General features: G+C 46.4%; 1 protein-coding gene across 1 annotated transcript in view; it reads left to right on the top strand.

Moving 5' to 3' along the window:
• The window catches only part of LOC132572297 (C-type lectin domain family 2 member D-like), a 32,250-nt gene extending 16,648 nt beyond the window's left edge, over nucleotides 1–15,602 (top strand). The window contains exons 4-8 of the mRNA XM_060239195.1: nucleotides 159–229; nucleotides 1,441–1,557; nucleotides 4,608–4,801; nucleotides 11,116–11,219; nucleotides 15,225–15,602. Of these exons, the coding sequence (XP_060095178.1) occupies nucleotides 159–229; nucleotides 1,441–1,557; nucleotides 4,608–4,801; nucleotides 11,116–11,219; nucleotides 15,225–15,369 (631 nt within the window). The 3' untranslated portion in view covers nucleotides 15,370–15,602. The remainder of the gene's footprint in view (nucleotides 1–158; nucleotides 230–1,440; nucleotides 1,558–4,607; nucleotides 4,802–11,115; nucleotides 11,220–15,224) is intronic.
• Nucleotides 15,603–18,911: the final 3,309 nt, after the last annotated feature.

Here is an 18,911-nt window from a genome sequence, read left to right as displayed (position 1 = left end):
TCTGTATATAATAGGAGGGATCCATATGTGCTTGTCCTTCCAGTTATAGCTCCTCCCAGTTTTCACTATATATGAGCCACTGTTAGAAATAGGATTCTGTGCTAGATGGGTCTTATGGGCTGATCAAGAATGGCTCTTCTCTTATTATGTTTATATAGAACTGATCCTGCTTTTGAATGTCTACCACGCACAGATGAAGAGAGAAAGAAATCTGAAAGAGCAGAGTGCAGTAAGTAGGAGCAGCAGTACCTGAGCAGGTAGTCAACAAGGCAATTCTACTTAAACCCAGGTTTTGTGAATCTGGTTTACATGGTCTGTCCCTACCCCACCCCCCCACCCCATTTCTAGTCTGCATGTAGTGGAATGTTCCATCAAGTCACAGCTAACTTATGGTGACCCCATAGGGGTTTCAAGGCAAGGGACATTCAGAGGTGGTTTTGCTATTGCTTGCCAGTCACACTCTGTGTCACACAGTGGTCAAAATGCAGGTGCCATCAGGAGGTCAACCAGCAGGGCCAGAAGCTGTCCCACTGTTGTGCCCCAAGCTCCCAAGAATACAGAGCATCATTACCTTAAACATAGTGTTCCTTCTATACCTTGTGGATAATTCATGGACCTCTGCTCCATATGTTTTTCCAGTCCCCTCTTGGAGCTGTTTATGTTTGTAGCCGCCGCCACTTCCTGTGGCAGTGAGTTCTACATGTTAATTACTAAGGATGGGCACAAACCAAAAAAACCAAACAGGTTTGAACAAGAACCAGGCCATTTCATGGTTTGTTTTGAACAGGTTTGTTTGGTTGCACCATGTCCGAATCAGAAAATGAACCACCTTTCAGCTTTGGTGGTTTGTTTTTCCAGACAGCCAAGGCTGGTACCAATTCAATCAGTTCCTAGGCAAAACTGGGGGTGGATGTCTGGGAACCCAAGTAACACCCACAGCAGTTGTCTGTAGCTTTATTGGCAGCTCTGGGAGCTAATCACAGAGCTCCCATTCTTCTCTATGGGAGCAGACATCCTGACTCAGCTGCTTTCACTTTGTATCACAAAGAGAGAATAGTTAGCTGTCATGAGAGCTGAAACTGAGCTTTCCTGGGGGTACCTGCTTTGGGGGGCTATAACTAAAACATTACAAATCCAATCTTCACCAAACTTGGAGGATAGATGGAGGAGAACCTGTTGAAGACTCCTGTATAAATTGCCTGGCACATGAGTATTTTCTTAAATCGCATACTGTATGTAAGGCTGCAGAATTTGGACTGGCTGATGCACACTCTCTGCTTAAATACAGTACACACAAGCTTCAGCAATATCAAATCTTCTGCTAGTTAAGAGATTTGTTCAGGGCCAGAGTAGAAACACATCACTTTCCCATTCTCCTTTCTTCTCTCTGAGCATCACTGGCAGCCTCAAGCACTGTTTTTGTGCCTTGTTTCCTTCCAGGGAGTTTACAGAACTGCTGCCGGAAACCTTCTCCACGAGAAGTAGTCTTACTTGTTTTTGTTATCATCTTTTCCCTGGTCACCATTGTCCTCATCATTTTTGTAAGTAGGTCACCAGGTGAGTTTTCTGCCTCCATTCTTTGTCTTTGGTTCTGTATGATTCACAGCAAAGTTGTGGACACACATTTATCTTTGTTTGGCTTCTAACTCCTGCTTCATCCCCAGAGCAGTTTGAGAACTGCTTCTCTTTGGCTTCTTCACCCTGATAAGCATCAGAATCAAGGAATCAGATGGGAGGGGAGAGCTGTGGTTTCCTGTACGCCATAAGATTCTCCCTTGCACATGGCTTCTGCATTTAGATGCTTACTGAAGCTATATGGAGAAAGGCCTGGGTTGGAGTGGGGAAAGACACATGGCAGCCTGTGACTTTATGGCCTGATTGTAGGCCTTCCAGTTGGTCACTTTGTGAAACTAGATGCTGAACTACTGATCTGATCCATCTGGGCTGCTCTTATTTTCTCATGAATGTTTCTCATGGTACTGTGGATGAACTGGACCTGAATGAAGGAGTCAAAGCTACTGGGTCCCTTTGCTTATGCCTCTGGCTCCCAAATTCTGTGTTCCTTTCCTCTTCTTAATCTCTGGACTGCATTTCATGTTAAAAGCAAACAGATGTTACAAACATGCCCACAAGCACACGCCATTCCTCCTGAAGCTACTTTTCCCTTGCAAAATATGGTTGCCAGGATTTTGTTGCACGTATTTGCATGTGGTTGGGTCCCCTGAGTTTTGCTGTGTGGTGTTTTGGTGCTACAGATCTGACATGCTTCTTCTGTGTCACTCATGTTGTGCTAGACTGAATCTGCACTACAGATTGAGAAGAAGCCATTGTGAGCTCAGCAAAGGCCATGGCGACCATATGAGGGAGGCAGTTGTGTTCTCAGTGGGTGGTTTTGGGTTTTTTTTCTACTATCTCCTAGATAAGAAATGCTGCATGCTTGTCATCAAAGGCAATATTAGAAGGATGGGAAGCTGCTGCAAAGGGTTCTTCCCAGGCAGTTCAGTCATAATGTCTGCCACCTTACAGGCACTGGGAACAGAGGCTCAGAAAGAGATTCCTCAGGAGGGCTGAGCAAAATCTGAAATAGAGCTCAAACATAGCATGAATTTGTGTCTGTGCCATTCCACACTGGAATTCTTGGATGGCCACACACTGACTCTCAGTGCCTGGTTATAAAGAGAAAAATCAGATGGCCTGTAAAATGGTGACGCTTTCTCCTTACCTGCCTGGAGTTTGGTAGGAAGCCCTCCTTAGCTGAGAGGTACAGTCCCTGTCCATTTCAACCATAGGTGTGGAAAACAGAAAAGTTACACCCAGCAATGTGTTTCTTGTTAAAGCTAATGTAAACAGATTCTGAGTGAACTAGCCAATGACGTTAATAAATTTAAGACAGACTCCAGGTTTGTTTTTTTGCTCATTCTTCCTGCAAAAGCCCATCCTGTGTATTTCTGCCACCAAGAATAGATTCACAGTAGACCCTCACAGGTAATGAGGGTGAGAGTCATGTATGCTGCCCTGAGCCCTTTGAAAGAGGGAGATGAGAAAAATTAGATCATATTTAATAGTTTTGTGCAGTGACTGCTTTTGGCTTTGTTGTGCCCCATCTTCCTGATCTTTCTGTTCATGATTTTCCTTTCTCTGATGTGCTTTAGTTGTTGTGGCCTTTCTCTTCTGCTGCTCATCTCTTCCTTGACCTCCAGTTAGGGTTGTCATCCTCCAAGTGGGGCCTGGAGATCTCCTGGAAGTACAACTCATCTCCAGACTACAGAGATCAGTTCTTCTGGAGAAAATGGCTCCTTTGGAGAGTGGACTTTATGATGTTATTCCTGCTGAGGTATTCCCCCTCAGCGTACTCTATGCCTATGTGTAATAGCTGGATTGACACAGATATATACAAGCAAGTAGGAGTGTCCTGTTCTCCATTGGCTGCACTCTCCCAATCACCAGAAGTTTCCAAACCTAGAACTGGCAACTATACTTCCTGTCGATTTTGCTTCTTTCCATGGCTGCATTGCCTTCCTTAACAGATCAAACACAATATGATGGACTTCATAGATCTCTATTAACCTTTTAAAAGCAAATTACAGCTTTTTAAATCTTGAACTGGGCCATGAAGAGAGGAGCATTTAAATCTTACACCTCTGCATCATTTCACTGATGGATATAACAGCCCACAGCAGCCCATTATGCTTTAGATTGCCAGAGCAGGCTAGATATCGGGTTGGATACTTAAACTGTTTCCATCAACTAGATGTCCATACATTCAGAAAAGCTTTTACTCTGGTCAGATGCTCAGCGCTTTCCTCAGCAGTTCTCGAGGGCAGGTACAAGGGGGTCCCTTTGGCGCAAAGGCCAAAGTGGTTCAGGGGAAATTGAATCCACTACACACACAATTCTTAGGTGTTCCTGGTATAAAGAGGCCCGTGCGAAATATGTAGAGCCTATATTAACGGCAAATTCTGGGCTGATGGAATCAGAATGTCTAAATCTCATGCTTTCGGATGAAAACCAGCTCATTTCTGAAGCTGCTGCCAAGTTCTGTGCTGCCAGCTATAGCATCCGAAAGACTCGTTTTACTGCTTCTCAATTTTAAGATGTTCTGTTTTAACTTGCGTATTGATGTAACTTTTATATTGAACATATTAAGACAGTTGTCTTTCCTAATACTTACTATAGCATAGGCTTTATCTTCTGTGTTGAAGCTTTTAAGTTTTGTTTTTTATTTGGTCTGTGACCATAAGTAAACTGACTGACTGACTGGCTATATTTTTAGTGCCTTAAAGTAAAAAAAAAATGTATTGCATTTTGGTTAACAACACTGTGGTCTCTGTAGCATGTAGTTTGACTTGAAGCAGGCTACCTTTGGGAAGCTGCGCAAGTAAAATTGGGGTGGGGGGAAAAGAGAGAGTAGGCTAGGTTTGATTGTATATTAGAGGCCTTAATATACAAATCTACACAGAGATTAGTTTAGAAGGCCTACTCTATGCCTGTGTGTAATTGCTGGATTCACACAGATAAATACAGGCAAGTAGAAATACTTTTTTGTGGGCTTATTTGAAGGCCTGATCCCATCCCTGTTCAAAGAGTTCCTTCTCTTCCATTTTTAGCAAAGGATGCTCAGCAGAAGGGCTGTGATGTGGCTCCCCCTGCCCCCTGTCTTCCAGCATGCCCATCTGGCTGGATTGGCTATGAAGGGAAATGCTACTTTTTCTCAGAAGAAGGAATGAACTGGACTTCCAGCCAAAGCTTTTGTTGGTCCCATGGCTCCTCCCTGGCTGTGATTGAGAATAAGCTAGAAAAGGTATGAACAGCACATACATATGGAGAAATTTGTTAGGAGTGGGAGAAGATCATTCCTTGCAGTGCCATGAAGAAATGTGCCTGCCTTGGTGGCAGCACACAGGAAACCCTTGATATAAGTAGGCAGAGACATAACTCTCTCCTTCTCCAATACTGGACCACCATTTTGTTTGTTGGGGTGTAGACAGAATGGGATCCAGCCAGCTTTTTCATTTTATCTTACCTGGTTCCCTCCTTAACTCCCAATCCCATCATGCCTTTTTGGTAGCCCTTCTCTCCTCACCAGCTGTTTGGATCCAGGCAAGTGTACAGAGGATTTGGGAGGGGGAGACTAGAGACTTGAATTGTCCTCTGGTCATTTGGGCTGCTTGAGAGGCTGAAATAATAGTAAGGGGACTCCCCCTTCCAAGAGACTGTTGGGCTAACAAAAGGGCTCTTCCACTGTCACTAGTTTATCTTCATCGTGGTCTCTGTGCAGTCCCACATATGGGTTTATCCGCCAGGATCGAGCCCATCTCGGAGAATTCAAAGCAATCCTAAGCGTTATTTTTGGCGCGCCTTTCCCCTCGTCCCGGGGAGGGGGCAGCGACTGCGCATGCCCAGACGAGGGGGAGGCGCCCAACCCACTCAGTTTCTTCTTTACCGCCGTCCGGAAAACACCTATCTCGCTGATCTCCCGCTTCATTGCAGTCCTTTACTGATCTACGTTCCCGTTCTTCGATCTACGTTCTTTCCGATTCCTCTTCTCTTCACTGGTATTGTTAAAAAAAAAAATCTTTCTCTTTACTTCGTTTTTCGACCCCCTCTTCCCCCCCCCCTCTCTTTCCGGGCAGATGGAAGGGAGGGAAAAAGAAAAAAATACCTTTAAGAGGTGCGTTCGCTGTTCCGCGAAAATTCCATCTACGGACGGGCACTCTCTTTGCCTTTTCTGCCTCGGGGAAGCACACCGAACAGACTCTTGTGTGCACTGTAGCCAGTTCGGCAAACAGGCGAGGAAGAACCGCGCGGCAAGACTCAAAAGCCATTTGCTAGAGTCGTCTCTACGCCCGGTAATGGCGCAAGCCGCAGCCTCGCAGTCATCGCCGTCTTCCCTACTTCTAAAGGGAATGACTCAGCCGGTTGCTTCCGTGGCGCAGACTCCCAGCAAGCATAAATCCGGCAAGCACCACAAGAAGTCTGACGACTCCAAGAAACGGCATCGTACCGAGTCGACCCCGAGGGACCCTTCGACCTCGACTCCGAGGGACCCTTCGAATCCGAAGTCTCCCAAGAAGCAAAAACTCGTCCATAAGGCTCTCGAACCCGACGCCGCAATTCGACCTCCTCTCGAACCCGTCGTCATAATTAGGCCTCCTACACCTCGGCCTGCCATGACTGCTGCTGCCTCGACACGGACTACCCCGGCTTCGTTATCCACCTCGACTCCGGCCATCACGCCTTTGGAAATTGTGCGCATTAGTTCAAGATCTCCATCGGTGCACGAATCCTTACCAGAGCAAATCTTAGGTACCGAGTCTCCGACTTCGACCAGGAGTCAGCGCCTGATTCCTCTCGAGGACCGCTTCCGTGAGCTCCCTACGCTACAACCGATCACTTCACCTGTGTTAACGAGGAACCCCTCGACTCCGAGAGAACCCCCTCGGCTCCGAGATGATAGATCCCGAAGTGGACGCAGGGGCCATTATTATTATTATTCCCCTTCGAGTTCTAGATCTCCATCTCCTCGCAGATACCACAGATACTATAGATCGCCCTCTCCCAGCTCCTACGGACATCGCACCCGAGAACACTCTCGGGCCCGTGAAGACTCCAGATCCCGAGAGAGACCTTATTACAGGGATCACTCCCGCGAATGCGACCGCCCTCGGTACCGAGACCCGTCTCCTCACGACTACCAGAGGCCACACCACGATCGCCATCAGTACCGTGACCCCAGGCCTAAACTGCCGTCCCCTATCAATCCGACACAACCGCCTGCACTTGAGCCTCCTGCACCTGTGCAGATCAGAAAAACTCCAGAGGTTGACACCATAGATGACTCGGAGGCTGAACAATCCGTATCATCCAACTCCTCAGCGTCAAACCTCCACTCCCCGGATTCAGACATAGCCAAGCCGGCGGACCTCTCTCCATCCGAGGGCCCTAAGTCTTACCTTGACCTTCTATCCAACATGGCTACATCTCTCAATGTAAAATTAACATCAGACGTCCCAAGAGTCTCTGACGTGGTCTATGACCTGGTACATGCGGACCTCCCTACGGGATCATCCTTTCCTATGCTCCCAGTCCATCTGGAAACTTTAAAGGAAGCCTGGGACAAGCCGGCCTCTGTTCCGCCGACGTCCAAGAGAGTTGAGGCACTATACAAGGTACATGCGCCAGAGTCCAAATTCCTCTTCAGCCACCCAGCTCCCAACTCTATGATCGTCCACTCTTCCTCAAAATCCAAACAGACCAGGCACCCTGTTCCCCCCGAGAAAGAGGGTAAGAAACTAGATACAATTGGGAGAAAAATTTACTCCCTCACTACTGCTACTACCAAGATACATAATTACATGGCATATTTTTCCGCTTATGCCTACAACCTTACAACACAACTGAGCTCTTTGGTCACAGCCCTTCCGGAAGCTACCCAAAAGCAAGCCAATCATGCCCTACAGGAACTTTCTAGAGTGAGCAAGCAGCAGATAAATACTGCCCGTCATGCAGCCCAATGCTCCTCCAAGACATTAGCTTCAGCCATTGCCCTGCGCAGGCACGCCTGGCTCAGGTCTTCTTCTCTGCACCACCACCTCTGTGCTCCTGTTTGCCAAACTGCATATGCGCCCTCTTCAGCTGTGGTTCGTGAGAACCTTTCATCCTCAGCGTCAACATCAGCTCACTGTGCTCACTGTCCCGGCTCACATCATTCCGTCTCTCAAATGGTGGACTGTGTGCCATCACCTTCTCAAGGGAATGTCCTTTACTCGGACTCCTCCCTCGGTGATTGTCACTACGGACGCTTCAAAGTGGGGATGGGGAGCCCACTTAGGACAGCTCACCGTACAAGGCCAATGGACAGAATACGAGCGCTCCCTTCATATAAATTGTCTGGAGTTGATGGCAGTCCACAGGGCCCTGCGGTCCTTTCTTCCATCACTTCACAACAAGCATGTCCCAAGTCGCATCAGACAACATTGCCACTGCCTTTTACATAAACTGACAAGGGGGCACTGCTTCCATCAGACTGTGCAAGAGAGCTTTGAGCCTATGGCACTGGAGCATTGCCCACGGCATTTTCCTATCTGCAGTGCATCTACCCGGAGTCCAAAATGCTCAAGCGGACACTCTAAGTCGACACCCCATCAACGATCACGAGTGGTCCATCAACCGCAGTCATCTCCTTCCCGTATTTCAGAAGTTCGGTATGCCGGACATAGATGCCTTTGCAACGCAAGAAAACACTCAATGCCCACACTTCTTCACCCGCGGCCAGCCGTCTCCGCTGTCAGCAAGGGATGCCTTCCTACAATCTTGGAGCGGCCCAATGTTGTACATGTTTCCACCAATTCCTCTCATTACGAGAGTATTGCAGAAAATCATGATGGACAGTGCCAGTTGCATCTTAGTGACTCCTTGGTGGCCACGTCAACCGTGGTTCACCACTCTCCTCCTGCTGTCTCACGGTCTCTTTCACCGCTTCCCGCAAGCTCAGGACCTTCTCTCTCAGCAGAGGGGCAGGGTTCTTCATCACAACCCTTCTCTCCTCCGCCTTACAGCATGGAGAATCAATTCCTAACTTTCACACCAGAAGTCCGTCATATCATCCTCAATGCTAGGAAACCGGCTACCAGAAAAGCCTATAACCTCAAATGGAAACGCTTCTCTAAGTACGCTGAATTACATTCCTTTCGACCTGAGTCAGCCAATATCAATCAGATTTTGACTTACACCCTGACTCTCTCCAAGGCTGGACTCTCTCACTCCTCTCTGAAAGTGCACCTGGCAGCTATCTCTGCATTCCATCCATGCATCGAGGGCTCCACTGTATTCTCGCACTCCGCCACTAAGGCCTTCTTGAAGGGAATCTTTCACCTTCACCCTCCAATTCGCAAAATACAACCTGCTTGGAGCCTATCTTTGTTCCTCAGTCAGTTAATGAAGCCACCATTTGAACCCATGGCTTCCATCTCCTTACACCTTCTGACGTGGAAGACTGCCCTTCTGGTAGCCATCACTACTGGCAAACGAGCAAGCGACATCTGCGCTTTCAGGGCGGACCCTCCGTACACTATTTTCCACCATAACAAAGTGGTGCTGCGCCCTGATCCCGCCTTCTTACCTAAGGTGGTATCGCCCTTCCATCTTGGGAAACCTTCCGTCTTACCTGCGTTTTTTCAAAACCCTACAGACACGGCCCAGCGCACCCTGCATCACCTAGACGTACGCAGAGCTCTGGCCTTCTACATTGAAAGGACTAAACAGTTCCGACAGGACAATAGACTCTTTGTCTCTTATGCTACCCATAATCAGGGTGCTAGAATCTCTACTCAAAGATTCTCCAAGTGGATTACCTCCACCATATCTTTATGCTATGAACTGGCTAAGCAGCCCGTACCTGAGCACTTGCGAGCTCACTCCACCAGAGCGGTCACAACCTCAACAGCCTTCTGTAAGGGCGTTCCGATGGAGGACATTTGCGCTGCTGCGGTCTGGTCGTCCCCATCTACCTTCGCCTCGCACTACGCTCTCGACGTTCGTTCCCGGCGTGACACATCCTTTGGGCAGGCTGTGCTGAGATCAATCTTCGACTGAAGTCACCTGCGACCTATTGTGAGTACAATTTACACTACTTACTCTACTCTAACTTGCAGACCTTCTTACAGATCCAGCACCCGCCTCCTGCTAGGTAGCTTGCCAGTCACCCATATGTGGGACTGCACAGAGACCACGATGAAGATGGACAGGTTTCTTACCTGTAACTGATGATCTTCGAGTGGTCATCTGTGCAGTCACACATACCCAGCCTTCCCCGCTGCTGGACTTCCACATCATTGCATTCATACACCTGCCCGGCGGCTGGAAGAAACTGAGTGGGTTGGGCGCCTCCCCCTCGTCTGGGCATGCGCAGTCGCTGCCCCCTCCCCGGGACAAGGGGAAAGGCGCGCCAAAAATAACGCTTAGGATTGCTTTGAATTCTCCGAGATGGGCTCGATCCTGGCGGATAAACCCATATGTGTGACTGCACAGATGACCACTCGAAGATCATCAGTTACAGGTAAGAAACCTGTCCTTATGGGAGAAGCAATTTCAGTAGGTGCTACAGCTGTGAGAAGATGAACTTGCTTAAAATTCATTCTTTTATGCAACTCAAGACATAAGGAACTTTCTCCATCCTGAATAGAATAAACGTTCTATTTCTAGAATAGACATTTCATAAATGCATGTTAAAGTGACTCTTTTGGGACACAGACAATTTATTTATATTACTAGAAGGTATTGCCTGCTTTTCTCCCCGTCCTCAAGAGGGGATTGGATAAACATATGGAGCAGAGGCTCCATTAGAGGCTATTAGCCACAACATATTGATGGAACTCTCTGTCTGGGCAGTGATGCTCTGTATTCTTGGTGTTTTGGGGGCGGGGGGGGGGGGCAACAGTGGGAGGGCTGCTAGTGTCCTGGCCCCACTGATGAACCTCCTGATGGCACCTGGTTTTTTGGCCACTGTGTGACACAGAGTGTTGGACTGGATGGGCCACTGGTCTGGTCCAACATGGCTTCTCTTATGTTCTTATGTTGTAACGCATGAACATACAAAGCTGCCTTATACTGAATCAGATTTTCTTGGTCCATCAACGTCAGTATTGTCTGGCAGCGGCTCTCTAGGGTCTCAGGCAGAGGTCTTTCACATTCCCTACTTCCTGACCTTCTTAACTGGAGATACCAGGGATTGAATCTGGGACCTCCTTCCTCCAGCTCATTTGGAGTCCGTCCTTCCTTCCTTCCTTCCTTCCTTCCTTCCTTCCTTCCTTCCTTCCTTCCTTCCTTCCTTCCTTCCTTCCTTCCTTCCTTCCTTCCTTCCTTCCTTCCTTCCTTCCTTCCTTCCTTCCTTCCTTCCTTCCTTCCTTCCTTCCTTCCTTCCTTCCTTCCCCCAGCTTATTCAATAACCAAACTTTCAGATGTGTAGAAAAATCTGCCCTGTCCGTGAATGGATTCCCTTTTATTTTTTTATCTGTATGGACTGGGGGAAGAGCAGTGATCTGTACTAGATAAAGACATAGAAAATAAAACTGTTTGAAGACATTGTTATGACTCTTGACTTTATGTGCATTCAAGGCATTCATTGTGCGTTACAAGTGCTCTACTGATCACTGGATTGGCCTCTGGAAGGACCCCGACCACAATTGGAAATGGGCAGACGGGACAGAATTAAATGGCACGTGAGTCTTCGTTCTCCTCCTTATTATGGGCATCACCTGGCAGTTGACAGACTGGTGTTGGGTCCTTCGTAGTGGATATCAGAATTTTATGAGGGAGGGAATAAAGTCTATAGTTGTCTGTGTTTCCTTTGTGACTGATCATTACATATACTAACCCCATCTTCCACTATATTTTAATGTAATTTTCTAATGACAAACTACATGTATGTTACATGCTAAAAGGTAAATTAGTTGGGTGGGTAAAACTTCTGAGAAAAAAAATGCCCTCATTTTGGCCCAGGCTTATAACAATAGAGTGATTAACAGATATTCTCACATTTTGACATGTTACTGTTTTATTGGTTTCTCACGCTCATGCGACCCAGATCAAAGGTTTGCTCAATTTGTTAATTTTACTATTCTGTCATTGGATCTTAAATATGTACCATTTTGCATTCTAAACCACTGCCTATCTTCATCTACCTCACAGGGTGTCTGTTGTGGGGGAGGAAGGTAAAGGAGATTGTGAGCCGCTCTGAGACTCTCCAGAGTGGAGGGCGGGATATAAATCCAATATCTTCATCTACCTCGCAGGGTGTCTGTTGTGGGGGAGGAGGGGAAGGGGGATTGTGAGCCGTTCTGGGACTCTTCGGAGTGGAGGGCGGGATATAAATCCAATATCTTCATCTACCTCACAGGGTGTCTGTTGTGGGGGAGGAAGGGAAAGGAGATTGTGAGCCGCTCTGAGACTCTCCGGAGTGGAGGGCGGGATATAAATCCAATATCTTCATCTTCTTCTTCTTCTACCAGCTACGTGTAGCTCTGCTCATTGTACCTGATTTCTCTTCTGATAAAGTGTGCTTAGAGCACATGAAAGCTTACATTCTGAATAAAACTTTGTTGGTCTTAAAGGTGAATTTGATTCCTACTTTGTTCTACTACTTCAGACCAAAATGGCTGCCCACTTGGATCTAACTGATTAAGAGAAATTGAAACACCACAATATCTGGAATGGGTGTTTTACCGCTTCTTATTGCTGCTTAACTGCATTTTGTGACTTTATATGCACTATTGTACTGGAACTTCAGTGTTACTTTGTTCAGTACTCAACTTGCCTTATATTTTACATATTTGTAAACAGTTTTAGGGTGCCTGTGAGCACTATAAATTCATAAATTTAAAAATCTTTGTTGTATACTGCTAACATAATTTATTGTGTACTTTGCAGTAGAGCATTTACAATGATATATTTTCTGTGATGGTAATTACTTAGCGTGGTTTTTTTGGCTTGCTCTTCTATACTGGGAACCCATGTAGGCAAGAGTGTGAGGGGGTCAGATGCAGGGTAAATGTCAGATCATATGTTATTTATGTACAGGTTTTATTATAATACTTTTAGACAAGACCCTCAAAGTGGTAGTGGAGGAGGATGAAATGGGGGGGGGTAGCTGAAATAACAGGAAGAGTGCTCTGTAGAAGAACCAGAGGTATAGGAGTATCTAATAACTTTTTTTACAGCAGATATTTAGTGAACTTGTAAAAGGTGCCAGACAAGGACATTTGTGCACCTCTCAGGGTTTCCCCACCTCTTCTTCAAACTTTCCCAGACCTGCTTTGGTCTGAAGCTTTTGGAAAGATTGCAGCAAAGCTTGGACAGTTGCTATGTGAATGGCCCACCCACACAACAGCCATTTTCCCACTCTGTTGCCAGGGCTGTTTTCTTTTCTTTCTTTTTAAAAAAACCAGTGATTGAATATATCGCTATTTACAATTGTAGCAATATTTGTATTGGGTCCCCTAAGTTTTTTTTTAAGGTCTTTTTTGTTGCAGAGGTATAAGGAAAAATGCATGACTCTTCAAAGCAGTGGTGGGGGTGGGCCACAGAATCAGTTAAAAATTATAGCTGGTAATTCAGAGAACTCAGTTCTTATAATAGTAGATCAGAATAATACATTTCAATCTCCATTTAAAAAAAAAATCTACTGGGGAATTAAGGTTACCAGATCTGGCTGGAAAACATTGGAGATTTTGGGGGTGTTGCCTGAGGAGAGTGGGGTTTGGGGAGGGGAGTGACTTCAGGGGGATATAATGCCATAGAGTCCACCTTCCAAATTGGACATTTTATTTAGGTGAACTGATTTCTTTACTCTGGGGGTCAATAGTAATTCCAGTAGATCTCCAGCTACTACTTGGAGGTTGAGCAACCACGTGAGCAAAACACTGCATACAATTTCTTATCATGCATGTGAGATACGTTTGTGCTCTCTTTAATATAGTAAACAAGTAATATATCCTGTGCTCTCTTTAATACAGTAAACAGGTAATATAGCCTAGTTGCAGTACAACTGCACAATAAAAGGGGCGCAAATTGAACGGCGCGATTATAAGAGTCCAGCCACATAAATAAACAGCTTTAAAAGGGAATTAGATTCTTGGAGGATAGGGCTATCAGTGGCTACTTGCCATGATGGCTGAGGGGAGCCTCCATGTTCAGAGGCACTAAGCCTCTGAATTCCCAGAGCCAGGAAGTGACATCACGGGAAAACTCGGCCTTCTATGGCTTGTTGTTGGCCCTCCATAGTAACTGTGTGAGACAGGATGCTGGACTAGATGGACCATTGGTCTGATCCAACAGAACTCTTCTTATGTGGAAATCTGATGCTTGGAAGCCCTGTTGCCACTGTACAGTCTGAGCAGCCACATTCAGCAATGGGGAAGCCACACAAGCCTGCCACCACACTGGAAAAAACTAGGTGTGCTGCCCCAATGATTTCTTGTGTGGCAGTGTGCTGGGCATTTTGCAGGGTGCTCGGCCTGAAGGGAGACCACATCCAGCAATGGTGGGCAGAAACACATCTCCCCACACCCCCCCAGTGACATATACTCCACACCCAGAAGATTGTGGCGGGGGGGGGGACCCTCCAGGACCCCTGGCAAAACTGGCTTGGAGAAAAAATGCTGCCCAAAGTGGCGAACAGCTTTTCTCTGAATGTGTTAGAAAGGGCTATGAGAACTAAGCACTGATGTACTGAACTCTAAGCACTTGAAAAGCCATGGAGGGGGAGGTCCAGGCTGTGGGCCCAATCAGGGTTGAGCCCTCACAGCGTTTTAAAATGACAACAGAGAACTCAGTTGTGGGCTCAAGTTCTTCAAATTTAGTTCAGCTCACAGCAGCTCATAGCACAGTCTTCTTGGTGCCCCAGTGGACAGAAGTGTGTACTGCAGCCCCCACATGGTTCATCCAAGGATAGTGGTTATACCAGATATTCCCAGGCACAGAGTAGAGCAGCTTTTGCTGGGGGGGCGGGCAGTTGGGGCTACAATGACATTAATTGGGGTGACCAATGGAAGTCCAGGCCTTCATGAGACACCCTGTATCTCTGGGCATGGTGAATGTTCTCTGTTTTTATGGCTATTTTTGTTGCTGCCCTCCTCTTCATTCATTCGTTCTTTCCTTTTGCTTTTTGACCACTTAATTATGCCAAATGTATAAACTGGTTATCAGTTTAGCACAGTCAGTTGGTAAAGCCTTTCCTGGATTGTACTATTCCAGGCTGCAGGTGTGGGAATTCAGAATACTACCTTGTGAACGAAATTGTATAGGACAAGATAACTTTCAGGAGAGTAAGGAAAATAGGAGCTCTTCTACCTAACCAGATAGTGTATGTGCAGAGAGATTCGTTTGTTTGTCTGCTCGTGGAAGAGCTTTTTAGCTTGTAATCCTTCCTGCTTCAGTTTGTGAAGATCTTTGCCCTCTGATTCTGCTGGGCTGTTGGCTCTCCTTAAATGCTCCTGCTGGAAGAAACTATGTTGGTCTTTAAGGTACCACTGAATTTCTGTTCTGTTTTCACTGTCTTTCTTATGTGTGAGCTGGGAGGGCTCAGGAAATGCTGTCAAGCTGGAATGGAACTCGGGTTTTTTTTTAATGGTTCAACTAATTGCTTGTGTGGCTTGGAATGCTGTCCTCTTGCCCATGCAAAAGCAAATGCCCAGCCTCACTTGACCTGTGTTGTGCTTGTGTTGCAGGCTGGAAGTGACAGCAGGAGGAGGGGATTGTGTCTTTCTGAACTCTGGCTTTGCTGTTTCTTCACGTTGCTACATACAAAGGAATTGGATCTGCAGCCACCACGATGCCTATGCAAGTAATAAGAACACTTCAATAAGAAGGTGACCAGCCACAGGGAGCCCTCATGCCAAGGGATCGGAATTCCAACTTCACCTCGCTTTGGAGCAGGTGTTACTAGATTTCTGCTCAAGCAACAGTAAAAGGGCAAGGCTTATTCGCTGTTCATCCTGTGATGTGTTCTGGGCCATCAAATGCCAGCCGTTTTCTTCTGTCAGCCGCCCTGAGCCTGCCACGGCAGGGAGGGCGGGATATAAATAAAAGATTATTATTATGTTTTCTACTTAAGAACAACAGAGCATGTTCTCCACAAAAAGAATTAATGGGACCAAATCTACTAAAGTAAATGATAGCACTCCCAAACCAAAAGGAGGAACATTTCATTCTCTCACAACTCTCTTCTGATGACCACAAAAAAAAAAATCAAGATGAGTAGCTGTATTTGTCTGGAGCGGTAAAAAAGTGCAAGAGTCCAGTAAAGACTAACAAAAGTTGTGCCAGTTGGAGGATTAATTGAGGACAGGTGTGGACTGGGAAGGAAGCAGCTCTAGAAAAGGATACTGCTTCCCTTGTCCCCTGCCACCATAGAGGGAGAGGGAGGATAAAAAGCCTGCCTGCCTGACAACCTGTACAGCTAGACTTACTGTGCAGAGTTTGGCTGGGGACTACCTTCTCCACACTGCATGGGGTTTGCCCAGGTGCCACCTTTCTTACCACTGTTCTGGCCTAACCCACATAAGAGGCAGGTCATCCAGCTATCAGCCTGAGAAAAGTCCCTGTGAACATAATAGCCAATTTGCCCCTGGGTTGTCAGTGGTGACTAAAGCCACGGTGATTTAAGGGAATCTCCATGTTCAGAGGACGCAAATCTCTGAACATCAGGCAATATCAAGGGAAGGCCTTGACCTTCACTCTGTCCTCTTGTGAGGGTTGCCAGCTCCAGAATGAAAAATTCCTGGAGATATGGGGGTGGAGGCTGGAGAGGGAAGGGAGTTCAACAAGGATGTAATATATTGAAGTATTTCATCATGTTGGAGCCATCATTTTCTCCAAGGAACCTCATCTCTGTACTCTGGAGATCAGTTGTAACTCCAGGAGATGTTCAGGTCCCATCTGGAGGTTGGCAACCCTGCCTGTTGTTGGCCCCCCAGAGTAACTGGCCACTTTGTATAGTTGCCAGTTCCCCCTTAGCCACCATTGGGAGATGGGGGATAGGATCATTAGATCCAGGTTATGAAACTCCTGGAGATTTGGAGATGGAGCCTAGGGAGGGCAGGGACCTCCCTGGAGTAAAATGCCAAAGCATCCCCCCCCCCCCCCGGGAGGAACTGAGCTCTGTAATCTAGAGATAAGGTGTAGTTCCAACAGATCTCTGTCGGTATATGGAGTCCTCCTTTACACAGCCTGACAGGAGCAACAAGCCAGCAGGTGGATCTAACTGACAGGTCAGGTCAGAGTGGCCTTGTCAGCAAGCCGGTTCTGGCTGGACAAGGAAGAAGGGAAAGTACCTGCTGGAGTCAGCAAGATTATGGACTGCCTTGATTGGCTGATGTAAATACATAAGGACTGCATTGACTGTGTATAGCTCTCTCACTGGAGAGGTGGATGCTGGCAGAGCACTTCGTCGCTTAGATCTATGATTAGCACTGCACTAGTTAAGAACATAAGAGAAGCCATGTTAGATCAGGCCAATGGCCCATCCAGTCCAACATTCTGTGTCACACAGCGGCCAAATATATATATATATATATATATATATATATATATATATATATATATATATATATACACACACACACACACACACATACACACTGTGGCTAATAGCCACTGATGGACCTCTGCTCCATATTTTTATCTAACCCCCTCTTGAAGGTGGCCATGCTTGTGGCCGCCACCACCTCCTGTGGCAGTGAATTCCACATGTTAATCACCCTTTGGGTGAAGAAGTACTTCCTTTTATCCGTTTTAACCTGTCTGCTCAGCAATTTCATCGAATGCCCACGAGTTCTCGTATTGTGAGAAAGGGAGAAAAGTACTTCTTTCTCTACTTTCTCCATCCCATGCATTATCTTGTAAACCTCTATCATGTCACCCCTCAGTCGACGTTTCTCCAAGCTAAAGAGCCCTAAGCGTTTCAACCTTTCTTCATAAGGAAGATGTTCCAGCCCTTTAATCATTCTAGTTGCCCTTCTCTGGACTTTCTCCAATGCTATAATATCCTTTTTGAGGTGCGGCGACCAGAACTGCACACAGTACTCCAAATGAGACCGCACCATCGATTTATACAGGGGCATTATGATACTGGCTGATTTGTTTTCAATTCCCTTCCTAATAATTCCCAGCATGGCGTTGGCCTTTTTTATTGCAAACGCACACTGCCTTGACATTTTCAGTGAATTATCTACCACGACCCCAAGATCTCTCTCTTGGTCAGTCTCTGCCAGTTCACACCCCATCAACTTGCATTTGTAGCTGGGATTCTTGGCCCCAATGTGCATTACTTTGCACTTGGCCACATTGAACCACATCTGCCACGTTGACGCCCACTCACCCAGCCTCAACAGATCCCTTTGGAGTTCCTCACAATCCTCTCTGGTTCTCACCACCCTGAACAATTTAGTGTCATCCGCAAATTTGGCCACTTCACTGCTCACTTTCAACTCTAAATCATTTATGAACAAGTTAAAGAGCATGGGACCCAGTACCGAGCCCTGCGGCACCCCACTGCTTACCGTCCTCCACTGCAAGACTGCCCATTTATACTCACTCTCTGCCTCCTATTACTCAGCCAGTTTTTGAGCCACAAGAGGACCTGTCCTTTTACTCCATGACTCTCAAGCTTTCTAAGGAGCCTTTGATGAGGAACTTTATCAAAAGCTTTCTGGAAGTCAAGGTAAACAACATCTATCGGGTCTCCTTTGTCCACAAGTTTGTTTACCCCCTCAAAGAAATGTAACAGGTTAGTGAGGCAAGATCTTCCCTTACAGAACCCATGCTGAGTCTTCCTCAATAACCTGTGTTCATCAATGTGCCTACTCATTCTGTCCTTGATAATGGTTTCTACCAACTTTCCCGGTATTGAAGTCAGACTGACTGGCCTGTAATTTCCTGGATCTCCTCTGGAACCCTTTTTAAAGATGGGGGTGACATTTGCTACCTTCCAGTCCTCAGGAACAGAGGCAGATTTCAATGAAAGATTACAGATTTTTGTTAGAAGATCCACAAGTTCAACTTTGAGTTCTTTCAGAACTCTCGGATGTATGCCATCCGGACCTGGTGACTTATTAGTTTTTAATTTGTCTATCAGTTGTAGGACCTCCTCTTTTGTCACCTCAATCTGACTCAGGTCTTTCAACACCCCTTCCAATATTAGTGGTTCTGGGGCGGGCAAACACTTCTCATCTTCCACGGTGAAGACGGAGGCAAAAAATGCATTCAGCTTCTCAGCCATTTCCCCATCCTCCTTCAGTAATCCTTTTACCCCATGGTCATCCAAGGGCCCCACTGCTTCCCTGGCTGGTTTCCTACTTCTAATATATTTGAAGAAATTTTTATTGTTGGTCTTTATGTTTTTTGCAATATGCTCC

The sequence above is a fragment of the Heteronotia binoei genome, chromosome 5 (assembly GCF_032191835.1).
Source record: "Heteronotia binoei isolate CCM8104 ecotype False Entrance Well chromosome 5, APGP_CSIRO_Hbin_v1, whole genome shotgun sequence".
Taxonomy (NCBI): domain Eukaryota; kingdom Metazoa; phylum Chordata; class Lepidosauria; order Squamata; family Gekkonidae; genus Heteronotia; species Heteronotia binoei.
Note: the sequence above shows the minus strand (reverse complement) of the source record. Positions and strands in the feature narration are given on the sequence as shown.